Source organism: Gracilinanus agilis, chromosome 5 (genome assembly GCF_016433145.1).
Source record: "Gracilinanus agilis isolate LMUSP501 chromosome 5, AgileGrace, whole genome shotgun sequence".
Classification (NCBI taxonomy): Eukaryota; Metazoa; Chordata; class Mammalia; order Didelphimorphia; family Didelphidae; genus Gracilinanus; species Gracilinanus agilis.
In genome coordinates, this window is record NC_058134.1 from 101251324 (window position 1) to 101265091 (window position 13768).

Here is a 13768-nt window from a genome sequence, read left to right on the forward strand (position 1 = left end):
TGCCAAGAGTGATGTTTACCTCTTGCTCCCTAGGACTCAGCTTCCTCTCACCACCACACCTCATGCTATTCTTCTCCTTCTACCAATAATTTTCTCCAATGAGATGGGAGTCATCAACCATGATGGTTCTTCTTTTGAAGATGCCTCCCCAACTCAAAGAAAAGTGCACCTAACTAAAACAAACTGTTCTCTTCATTACAAAGACATCGAACTCCTATTGGGTCTGTGGTCTCATTCAAGGGGACTTGCTGGTAAAAGTAGGGAGGGGCCTTCTTATATCTCAGAGGATCTCTTCCCCTAAGTGAATCTGCTCTGGGTACTAGAATTCCTAGTTACAAGTCTAATGATGGAATAAGTGATACAATAATGTCAATACCTAAGAGAAGCTAAGGATAATGGTAAATTTCCAGAGTCTTACGCACTGGACTCAAATTTAAAATTATTTTTCTTTTACTTTAAAGGAAGCAAAGCTTAGAGATTAAAATCATTTATCACTAAGTTTATAATATGCCCAGTACATCTTTTGCCAAAGGCCCTTGAACTATCAAGAAACTCTCAGAAAAGATTACAAACAAAAGAAAATAAGTATATAAATAAGGCAAACCCATCAAATCAAGAATCATGTAATCATGTAGTCTTTGTCTAATTCCATGGAAAAACAAGAGATTTTATTCCATTCTTTTACTGCTGCCTGCAAATGGAAGCCCAGCCTCTGGAAGGATGAACTAGGCTCCTGCACCTGTTGAATTGTTTAGGCAATTCTAGACACCAGCTGAGAGAATAATTAAAAGTGACATTCCATTCTCAGCCTACCTGGAGTGTTCAACAACCTCGACATCTTGCAAGAATAGGAGACGAACTGCTCACAATACTCTGCACTGCTGGTGATGGCCGTGATTTGATCCATGGAGGCACTATAATTGAGCTGTACCACTGAGTATTTTTCTGGGCCAGAGCCGACCACAGGAGTCTGCTTCTGCAAGTCATGATTTACAGTTGACCACACTTTATCTTCTGTAGGGGCAGAGAATGACAAAGACAATGGGTTATTAGAATTCATGTAATTCTTCAAATGTCAAAAAAAAAAAAAGATTAGCTGGTTGGAACAGTTGTGTTAGCTGAGTTTAGACTAGCTAGAATCTGACATAACTAAATCTTTCCTACTTTTCAGTTAGGGCTCTACAAAAAGTTATCTGTCCAAATATTTGAATCCAATAAAAATGAAGCAGGTTCAAATAATTCAGGCAGAAAAGGGTTTGAGCCCCACATTATCAGGATGACCTGCTCTATTATCTGCTTGTTTCCATTCAATAAATTCAATCAACAATTTAAATTCATTCAACAAATATTTATTGAATATATACCTTGTACTAGGTATTGGGCTAAATAGTAGGTAGGGCAATGTATAAAGATGTATCTTAGCACGGTCTCATCCCTTAAGGAGCTGTCATTTTAGTAGATGAGTAAAGAGCACTGGACCTGGGCTCGAGTCCCAGCTCCATCATTTACTAGCCCTGTGATTACCACCAAGATATTTACTCATTTTTTGGGCCTGAGATTTCTTAGGTGAAATGAAGATACTGGATTCAAAACCCTCTATAATCCCTTCTAGCTCCAAATCTATCAGGCTTTTTTTCCAGATATGATTAAAATTGAGGACAGTACATGGAGTCATATTTTTGTATGTGGTAGTATGTATATTCAATGTGATATGGATTTAGAAGAGGAGGGAATATTTTGTACTAAAGTATACAGATAATACTTCATAGATGATGTGGGCTTAAAATCATATTCAAAAGATGATAAGGATTTTTACAGGAAGAAATATATGGAAGGGAAGGCATGCTAGGAGCAAGGGACCTTCATTATGTGAAGACCGTGGCTTTGGGTCTGAAGACCAGGTCAGCAGAAAGTAAGCTTGGATAGACGTGAGGACTCCAATGACATACTGTGTGTCTGTCATTCAAATATGAGCCCAAGTCCATAATGACTCCTCATTAGAAGGTTACTATGACTTGGTGCATTTTAAAAAATTATTTTAGCCACAAGTCATGAAGACTGTCAATTAAGGCATATAAGGTATATACAGTAATAGCAATAATGTATAATGATCAACTGTGAATGACAACTAGTATCAATAATCCAAGTATCCAAGACTATTTTCAGGGATTCATGTTGAAAAAAAAGATATCTACCATCACAGAAGGAAATAATGGAGTCTGAATGCAGATTAAAGCATATCATTCTTCACTTTATTTCCTTAATGAATTTTTTCATATATACATGTATATATATATATCACAGGTAATGTGATATATATATATATACATATATATATATATCACATTACCTGTCATCTTGGGAAGAAGAGAGGGATGGGCGTGAAGGAAAAAACATAAAATGCCAGAAAATTATTTTTTACACGTAATATGGGGATGGATGCATAAAGGGATTACAGTGAGTATAGATGGAGTGAGTGAGTACACTTATGAATGAAATAACGAATGGTTTGGCATGTCAAAGCATCAAAATATGCGTTAGGATGTCAAATAAGTCATCAGGGTCACAATGAATATAACAAGGACTAAACCATTATTTGACTTCTACTTGAATTTGAGAGGAAAGAGCTATTTTGGCTAAAGGAAAAGAATTTAATACTGTCTTTGCTTTTTTGTCCTTTCCTTATTAGGGTATAATTTCTGTTGTCATATGATGATCCAGAGCCAAGTTTAAGGAATCTGCCAGGTAAAAGTGATATAATAATTTCTTTTATCTAGTTTTCATTTCCCAAATCTAGCATCAAAATGTTTCATTTCCCTCACTTTGGGGCCATTTTCTCTAGTTAAAAACACCAGTGATATATGTTTCTGATGATAGAAAAAAAATCTGAATCCACAAAGAAAGATGGATTAAAAAGAATGGATCTTTAGAAAGTTAGACATGTGAATAATTTTGGGGGAGGGGGAGAATCAACTTTATATTATTAGTTTCAACAGCCTGCTATTGCCATTTATAGGCATATCTTAAAGATACATACCTTTTGAAATGGGAAATATACCATTACTCTGAAACTCTGAATGTGATTCTCTATGGTCCATTATGGTGCCAAGCCACTCTAATAATGTAATAGGACCCTTATTTGTTTACTATTAAAATTCCTTAGGCTCATCTTCAAGGTTTTCAATCATTGGACTAAACATTATCTTTCTAATCTCTTATCATACTAACTCCCAGGTAAAGAAATTCCATCTGTCAATGAAGATCAAAACTTTATCTGTAACTTAAAAGTCTTTGAGACGTGCCTAGAAGCACTCAGAGCCTAGGGTCACACAGATAGTATGGGTCAGAAGCTTAGAGGCCACCATTATTATATCTTGCTACACTATATATTTATATACATTATATCTTGCTACACTATCCCTTCTCTCTACGTATATGATGTTATACATTACATATTTATAGATGACACATATAACATAAATATATCCATATATGCATACATATGATAATTTATCTACATATACATGCCCACATAAATTGTAATTGTTTAATATATTTTAACCTGTTTCTTTAACTGTCCTCAAAGATTCTTCTATCTGGGCCCTACTTTTGAACAGTGATTAACAATATATAAAACAATTCCACAACAATACATAGAATTTAATGAAATTTGATGGGTTGGCAGCAAAAAGATCTTGTTTTGTAGTTTCTAAGAAAAACAATTATCTAGTAAAATGCAAAGGAGGCAAGCCTTTGTGAGACCAATGCCAAGAAGCTGTTAAAACATTTGGCTGCTAAAGCATATGTAACTCAGACTGACAATGTGTTTCTAAGGAGCATAAATTTATCTTATAGTTTACAGATGGGATGCTACATAATCCCTGACCTGGGTTGGCTCAACGGCCTATCTGGAGTATAACTCAACAAGGGAGTAAATTAAATTTGGGCTTCTAGCCCTTGTTAAAGGCATACCTAACACTGGCTTTATTCATTTGCTCACTGAAAAAAGGAATAGTATCTCATGCAAAACACAGTAGTAGGCACTGTGAATATGCTCTGTGGTATGTCATATTCAGGGCTACTGCTAGGATTCTCTATAAAATCCCTCTGGTGTCAACACTGGGGAAACAATCCAGTGGTTCCCAAACTTTCTTGGCTACTGCCCCCTTTCCAGAAAAAAATATTACATAGTGCCCTGGAAATTATTTTTTTAAATTTGAATAGCAATTAATAGGAAAGATAAATGCACCTGTGGCGATCACCACTCCCCTGGATTGCTGCAGCACCCACCAGGGGGTGGTGGCGCCCACTTTGGGAATCACTGCATTAAACAAAGGGTATCTGTATCTTGAGTGAGATGTACCATTCATGTCTCTGGGACACTTCTTTTGCATTGAGGTGATAATTCAACTTCTGTGAGAGAAGACAAAGAGGAAGTGCCAGTTGATAGAGGAAAATAGTGGGAAATTGGATATCAATAGGAAGCAGTGAGCTGAGAATTGTCTACAAGGCTTTTGGTACAGATTCATCTATGATGGCTTAGGTAACTCTCAGCAACTTTGCTACCCTTCCAGCTGATGATACGTGTAGTGGCTGAGGCTGTAGCCCAGTGGGTGTGATCTTAATTCCCCACTGGGTACCTGCACTTTGAAGCCCCAGGGCAATTCCCTGTTCTCAACAGGACCTGCTGACAATGATCAGTAAACTATTAGCTATCAATGCTGATTGTCTGACTGATTTGAAAATACAGACAAATTGAACCTGAAAAACTCAAAAGAGATGAAATCAAAACAAAGGTTTTTAAGTGACAAGTTATGAAAAAGGTACATTCAAGTACAGAGTGTCACCAGAGATCAAGATTTAGGTCCTAAATTTTAGGAGAATGATTTAACCTATAGCCAAATTTCTGAATTTTCAAAGAACCTTAGAATTGGGGTTTGAAATAATCTCAGCTTTCACCTAGTCCAACTTATATTTTAGAAATAATATCTGCTACAACGTGCCATATCTAGAAAAGCACTGCATCCAGGGTAAGGGAAACCAAGTTCTAATCTTGCTATGGAGATTTCTTACTCTATGATCTTGAATTGGTCATTTAAATCCCTGAACCTTGCAATTTCCTCATCTACAAAATGAGGGGGACAGACTAGAAGACCTTTGGGTTGTCTTCTAGGTCTATATCTGTGATGCTTTGGGGATATAGGGAGAGAGTGTACCTATGATAGGAACTGTTGTGTGAGGAAACTCCATGAATCAAAACAAGATGGCAACTTCTCCACAACTTATAGTCTTAGAGAGTTTGTCTAAGGCACTGAGATATTAACAGATTTTCTCAGGGTAACTTTAAACCAGTATGTGCAGGGGCAGAACTAGAACATAAGGGGTTTTTTTTGGTTTTTTTTTGAGGGCAACTTTGTAGCAACTCCACAATTCTGCCTCACCTGTGGTCATGAGTATAAGAAGATGATTTGATCCAACATCAGATACAGCTTTTATCTGAATACCTAGCAAAGAGCCTACTTTTAGACAGCACTAACTATCATGGGCAGAAACTGGCACTGTGGATAGAGTCCTGACCAGGAGTAAGGAAGAGCTGAGTTCCAATCTGGCCTCAGACACTTGCCACTTGTATGACCCTGAACAAGTTACTTATCCCTGTTTGTCTCTGTTTTCTTTTCTATAAAATGAGTTGGAGAAGGAAATGGTAAACCTCTCTTGTATCTTTGCCAAGAAAACCCCGAATAGGGTCATGAGGAATCAGACATGCCTGAAATAGCTGAACAAATGTTAGGGAATTCTTTCCAATGTCAAGTCAAAGTCTGACTCTTTGCTCATTCTCTGTTCCTTCTTTATATAGTGATTCTTGGGAATTTCTTTTCCTGATTGTCTTGGTCAATTTTTTTAAATTACAAATGTCTTTCCTTAAATTGCAGGTCTATTCATATCATTCGATATTTTCCAGGATACTCCCCACTGCCTTTGTGATCTGAGAGAATTCTCATTTTCTGACATTTATAGTCCTTTAACATAATACCAACCTAGTGTTCTAGCCATGTTTTTATATATATATTACCCCCTTCTCACACCATAACAGATCAGGCTCCTTGCTCTTCCTCACATATAACACTCACCTCTTATCTCTTGTTCTTGGAATTCCCTCTATCCTCATCACTTTCTTGATTCCTTCAAGTGCTTTCTAAAGTCTCACCTCCTATAGGAAGACTTTCCTAATCCTTCTGAATTCCAGGGCCTTGCCTCTGACAATTATTTTCTATTTAACCTGACTATAGCTTCTCTGTCCATAGTGGTTTACATGTGAGCTCCTTGAGGGCAGGAATTATACTTTGCCTTTTTTTCATATTCTTTGCCACAGTTCCTGGCATACAGTAAGTGATTAATAAATGTTGATTATGTTACTAGGATCCTTGAGAAAATAAATTTTAATTTTTATCTCTGTATCCACAATGCCTAATTCATCTTGTATAAAGGTAATGCTTAGGAAATGCTTCATTAACTGATTGGTACTATTATTCTCATTTGAAAGATGAAGAAATTAAGGCTAAGAGAATTTAAGTGACTTGCCCAAGGTCACATAGATTTTAAGTGCCTGAGAAAGAATTTCAACTCAAGTCTTTTTGACATGCATTCATATTTCATCTATTAAATAGATATAAATTATCTATACATCCATGTCTGCAATATATGTATATATATGTGTGTGTGTGTGTGTGTGTAACATTCTCTGTGTATGAAATTATTCCTTCAGATCTATTAGTTATAATTTCAATAGTTTTGTTCTCTGTCATCAGCATCATCATTACATTTTATTTCCCTAAAGGGTTGTGATAATTCTTGGCTGAGCTTTTGCAAAGCAATCTCTGAATTTTATTTTATCTCCTTGGTTTCACTGCCACTAGGTGTTAGTAAATACCAAGAGTTTTAAATGGCTGAAAATGAACAGCCTGGCCATTTCATGATTAGGGTGAAACAAACATTCAGATCTCCTAAATTAAAGGTACAATATTCTTGTCAATAAGCAAAACATAAGGTGTTTGTAAACTTGTCAGCATATGTGGTAGGACTTAATAAATAAATAACAATAAAAAAATGACTTGCCAGGCATCTGCAATAGTAATTAAGACATAAACTAAAGAAGTATTTACTAGAGAAAAATAAAGAAACAATAGAAAATCGTTCCATCTTTACTTTGTGGCCTTTGAAGCAGCCTGGGTCCTTGGTGAAAGGACATTGCCAAAGTTGGAAGGCTGCTCTCCATGGACCCTTTTCCTTACCTACATTTCTGTATCCATATAACTATTTAAGCACTTTTTAAGCACTTGTTGTTGTTGTTTTTTAAATTACCCAGTCCAGGATTTTTTAATTAAGCTATTTCTATTAGACTACATTAAGCTGTTCTCTGCTTGTGAAGTCAAAAATAGGGACCCAGTATTTATTGACTCTTGACTCTTGGCTCATTATAATCCTACCTACCTACATTTTATATATATATATATGTATATATACACACACATATGCATGCACATTTCCATATAGATCAATATCCTTTATCTCCATAAAAAGTCATAACCATTCTACAAAAGGGTGAATTACCCTCTTGGAGAAGTGGTAAAAACTCAAATATGATCTCTAAAAGTTACTACTTTTGTACTAGTACTAAATATCAGCATTAAGTACTAGTGCTGTTGTTGCCACTACCACCACTATTACTACTACTACTACCACTACTACTACCACTACTATCATCATTATTACTACTACTACCACTAATATACCACCACTATTACTACTACCTCTAGCACTACCATTACCATTACTATTATTACTATTACTACTAATATACCACCACTATTACTACTACTACTACTACTACTACCATTATTACTACTACTACTATTACTATACCACCACTATTACTATTACTACTACCACTACCACTACTACTACTACCACTACTTCTACTACTATTTATATAGCTCTTACTATGTGTCAAACATTGTGCTAAGTACTTCACAGTTATTATCTTATTTGGTCCTCACGACAACCCTGGAAGTTGGTACTACTATTATCTCCATTTTACAGATGAGGAAACTGAGGCAAATAGGCTAAAAGACTTACCAAGGATCACACAGCCAACGTAAAGCCCAATTTGAACTCAGATCTTCCTGAATACAAACCCATCCTTTTTCTCTACTGTGACTAGTTGTCCAGGGACATCATGACATTATGAGCAAATCACTCAGTTTCTCTGGACCTCAGCTTTCTTAAATGTAAAACTGTGGGGGGGAAGGCGAGGGGAGTTGGTGAAAGGTTTGAATGAGATGGCCTTTGAGGTATCTACCAGTTCTAGGTATATCTAGGATCCTAAGGTAAGATGGAAAAAAATTTGTGTAACCAGGTACCAAGTCCTTGGGTAGCTTCTCTGAAGAGTCATTACTGTCTAGTCCCAACCTTCTTCTTCCTTTTTTAATTTTAAACCCTCACCTCACCTCCCATCTTAGAATCAAAACTGTATATTGGTCCCAAAGCAGAAGAGCAGTAAGGGATAGGCAATGGAGATTAAGTGACTTGACCAGGGTCATACAGCTAGGAAGTGTCTGAGGTCAGAATTGAACCCTGGACCTCCCTTTTCTAGATCTTGATCTCAATCCACTGACTTCCCTAGCTGACCTCGCATCCTCCTTCTTCCAGTGTTAGTCTAAAGGACATCAGAGCCAAGGACCTATGGACAAACTCTACCTGAGACAGATGCAGCTCAGCAATTCATCTGTGGTTGTATTCACTCCTTTTGTAACTAGGCCAGGGAGAAATCCTTTGCCTCATCTCAAATTCCTCCTCTTTCTTTCCCCCTGACACCATGGGGATCATTTTAAGCCCATACTTTGCCCTAATATGAATGAAATATGCCATGATAAAGGCTTGGCTTATATTTGGGGCAAAGTCTCTCAGGCCCTGAGGAAACAGAGATGGTCCTGTCTTAGCATCAGTTTTATTAATGCACCCACTTAGGTCCTATTTCTACTTGCATCTTCCATCTCCACTCCATTCAACAACTTGAGTTCCCCTTGGCTCCTCTGGCCATAAAAAGGAGCCAGCAGCTCTGTTATTTAGCTCTCTCCTCTAATCTTCTGACAAAATTCTGACAGTAATCCAAGTGTCATTTATGCTCTAACATTGAGGTTTACCTTTAGGCGAATTAAAGTTCCATTAACGTACATGGGCCAACTCTATTTCCTTCCTGTTAGAAATAGCTTCTAGCCCACAATTTTCTCTCCTCTGAGTGACATTGCAGCCTTCGCTTCATAGAGTCTTCCTATTTCCCTCTGTCTTAGGAGTTTGGGTCAAAATATGTGTCGTATGCTATACTATATAGTGCATTATAAACTTAAGAAGTCATAAGTATTTTTCATTATATATTTAATAACACAAAATCCTGTACATTTAAACTTTACAGTTTAAGCAAATATAATTGCACTCAAAAATATGGGATTTCCTCCTGATCCTATGTCAAGGAACTTGCTAAAATCACCCAGCACCTTAACAAAAATAATTTGTTAAAACTCTTGAGATGAAGTTCTCCTTAGCATCACCATTTACCCACCTCATTATTCAATCAGAAAACTAACTTTCTTTATATTTTCTTTATAAAGTGAAAATATTTTAATTTTCCTTTTTATAAGAAATTCTTTGCTTCTAATAATGATGATTACCAACACTTATTTAGCACTTTCAGTGTTACAAAGCATTTTACAAATACCTCATTTAATCTTCACAACAACTTAGGGAATTAAGTGCTATTCTTATCCCCATTTTACAGGTAAGAAAAATGAGCCTGAGAGAAATAAAACTATTTTTTAAGGTCATACAGAGAGTTAAGTATCTGAGCTGGGTTTTAAACTCAGATTTCCCTGACTCTAGGTCCTACTGTCTATCCTCTGCATCACGTAGGGATATAACACAATGATCTGCAGTTGGCAGGGTCCTCAGAAGTAATCTAGTTCAACCCCCTCATTTTACAGATGAGGAAACTAAGGTCCAAGGAGGGGGTGTCTTGACTGACTACATAGAGGTAGTAACAACCAGAAGTGTGATTTGAAACAGGTTTTTTGACTAAGGAACCAATGTTCTTTCCAATGTACCACATGGATTAGATAAGATTTAGCCAAATTTGCTCAATTATTTTTAATACATATTCACAGCAGTCTTCTGGCTCTTTAAGATTTGTTCAATGGTATTTGGGCATCCATACAAAATTTAATATGTACATTCTATTTTGTTGGTATAAAAACCACTTACTCTGGATGCATTTTGTATTTGATCTAATATGTACTCCTACTGCATACTTCAGTGACTCCTTTGGTGGCATTTATCTGACAAATGTATATTAACAGTTATGAGAGGATCTTGGATCTAGAAGAAGGAAGGGGGAATGAGGGATAGGTTTTTCCTTTTCTCTGATCAACATATAAAAATTAAGAACCTTATTCCTATAATCACAGTAAGATTATTTCATAAAAAATATCTGATCTGTTATTAACATGTACATATATAATGTAAAATGCATGAAGAAATTCTAAAAACTTTAATATAATCCTTGGAAAGAATTTGGTAAACTAATAAATTTCATACACTCTTTCAATTATTATGTTACATAAATATATATATTCTTTATGGGTAAAAAATGTTCTATCTAAGCATATCTCTAGTCTGGAAATAATACATGTAAAAAACACAATGTTTTGCTTTGTTTATCCCAAGTCCTTTCTCTAACAATGATTTTAGCCTCTGGGACAAAGATGAAAAGTGACATAGAAAATTCCATGCCCTCAATAATCTACCCTGGTCTTTGAGATCTCTCATCTTTGTTCCTTTGAGGTTAGCATTTCTTGCTTCTGAGAACCCTGCCTTCCATCTCTGAGAGCCCTACAGGCTCTTGTAAGGTCCTTTGGTTAGTATGTTTTGCCAAGGATTGTTGTGAATAAGAAAGAAAACAAGTCCAAAGGGACCATTCTAGAATGTCTTTTAAGAAGCCAATTTAATTCAATTACTCTTTATTGAGCACCTATCATTGGCAAGTGACTCTGCTAGACACTCATTATGGTGGAGATAAAGATGAATGGAATGCATTTCCTGTCCTAAAAAAGCTTACATTCTAGCTTGGTAAGATAATATGCAGAAACTCAATTACTTCCCTTGGGACAAGAAAGCAATCAGAAATTACCCAGTCTTTAAATGTGTTCAGAATATTAAAGGGGATGAAAATGAGTGGTTAGTCCCAAATTCTAGGATTTAAAAAGGATATTAGGGAAGTCAGAGTACTGTTATTCTGAGATCCAGCCAGTCAGCCTAATGTATTCTTACAGAAACTTTCCTAAAAGACCTCTTAATTTTTATTGTTTCTGGTCTTCTTGAATCTCAGATACTGGATCTCCCTTCCTCCAAGAACCTCTCTTCTCTCTTTTTTTTTTTTCTGCCAATTCATGGCTTGATCTCCCTGTTTTTTGAGAAGAGTTCTGGCCTCCTAATTCTGCCTGCTTTCTTTCTCCCTACGTGGGTTTCTGGCAATCAATCTCTCCTGCTAGGTATTGTGAAAAACAAAGAGATAAGAGAGTAATATTATATAAAATTACTCCATAGAGTAATATTTGCTGTTCTTAGCTCTTTTGTCTACCCTGTCTGGTAATTCATTTCTCTGACCTGCCTAGGATTGAATCTTTTTATTCAGTTAAACCTTGATAGCCCATGTGCTTCCTTAGGAAAGGGCAGATCCCTATAATGAGTAATATGAAGGATAGGCTGACCTAAATGTCATAAATTCATTCTGGATGTTACCAATATGAATAGAACTGACAGTTAGCAAACAAGGGCAGCTAGGTAGTACAGTGGATAGAACCCTGGACCTGGAGTCAAGAGGAGATGCGTTCAAATCTGTTGTGTGATCTTGGACAAGTCACTTAACCCTGATTTCCTCATTTTTCTCATCTGTAAAATGAGCTCCAGAAGGAAATGGCAAACCTCTCCAATATCTTTGCCAAGAAAAACACAAATATTGGGGTGACAAACAGTTGGACACAACTGAAATGGCTGAACAACAGCAAAATAGGCAAACCTGAGCAACAAATACCTGATTTTACAAAAACTGGATGTTAAAGAGATGGTTATCTACTTTACAAATGAATTACTTACTTTACTAAAGAAATAATTTTCATTCATTCATTTTTAAAAACAAGTTCATTAAATATTTCCTTTGTGTCAGGCACCTTGATAGACACTGAGGATACACAAAGCGAAAAATATTAATCCTTTGACCTCCAGGAAACTATGTTCTATTAGGGAAAGAAATTATGTTCTATTAGAGAAAAGAAAATACATACTGAGTATATAAAAATGATTTTCAGGGAGGTGCAAAAGCCAGTAGCAACTGAGGGATTAGAAGAGTCTTCTAGTCTCTAGAAGAGACACAGTAGGGATGTTAGTTAGGCAAACTTTAAGGTAAGCTAGAGAAACTAAGGTAGAAATGAGAAGGAAAGTCTGTGGGAAGGCACAGAAATAGGGGATTGAAAATGATGGGAATCAGAAGTAGGCTAGTCTCACTTGAATACTTTAAAATAGTAAGTTAATACCTTCAAAATAGGATTTGATTTCCAAAAAATTATTTTTAAATGAAATTTTTAGGAATTTTTCTGTTGTTTCTGTTGTATCTGACTCCCTGATTCCTTTTTGTGGTTTTCTTGACCAAGACACTAGAATAGTTTGCTATTTCTTTTTCCAGCTCATTTTACAGATGAGAAAACAGAGGCAAACTGGTTAAGTGACTTACCTAGGATCACACAACTCTGAAGTTTCTTAGGGCAGATTTGAATTGAGGAAGAGGAGTCTGCATCAATCACAGCGGAGCTGCCCTTCTAGGAACCTATCCATGTTTTAGTATTTTCTCTTTTTTAATTATATTTTTCTTTTCTAGATTATATGTAAATGTAATTTTAATAATTGTTCTATGACATTTTGAAATCATCTCATATATTTTATATAAAGAGAAGACAGTGTACATTTTAAAATTACTTTTAAATATGCCCAAAATATTCAAATGTCTTTGCAAAACTAAGCACGTAGGCCTGTAGTATAGATGCACTGATTATTGTTAAAAGTCATTGCAATACTTCGTGGTACCCCAGACAGGATTTAATTTGTTAGCTGTTTGTTGCCAGCTTTTTCCACTCAAAAAATGAAACTACCAGGAATATCTCTGGGTTGCCCTGCCTCAGACATTAGAATGGCTCTGTGCTTCTATTTCACTCTGTCAGGCTGTTTAAGTCTCCAGGTACTCCATAATACCATCTATGTATGCAACTCAGGTGGTATAAGTGGCTGTAATCACATGTAGGGAAATAAGGTATGGAAAGCAGATGGATCCTCTGCAGGGAACACAAGAAGCTGAGGAAATGAAGTAAAAATGCAGATGATGTTCTGCAGGTGGTGGAAAGTGTTGATTATTTTTATGTTCCCCATTCTAGCCCAAAGATGGATGACAAATCAAGCACTATGAACAAGAAACTATAAACAATGGTGGCTCATGCTCATTCACTCCTAAAATAATACGAAATTTATGTTTTTTCTAAAAATATATAAACTTTTTCTCTGAAGAAAAAAATATATATTCATTCATATTTCATTCCATGACGAGGTTGGTAAATTTTGTTTACAATACTCTCAAAATTAGCAAATAAATTTATGTCAACACTAAGACAAG

General features: G+C 36.0%; 1 protein-coding gene across 1 annotated transcript in view; it reads right to left on the minus strand.

Annotated features, from left to right (window-relative positions):
- Nucleotides 1–13768, minus strand: part of CNTNAP2 (contactin associated protein 2) — a 1887185-nt gene that overhangs the window by 863698 nt on the left and 1009719 nt on the right. Inside the window, exon 15 of the mRNA XM_044678981.1 lies at nucleotides 814–1014. Within this exon, the coding sequence (XP_044534916.1) occupies nucleotides 814–1014 (201 nt within the window). The remainder of the gene's footprint in view (nucleotides 1–813; nucleotides 1015–13768) is intronic.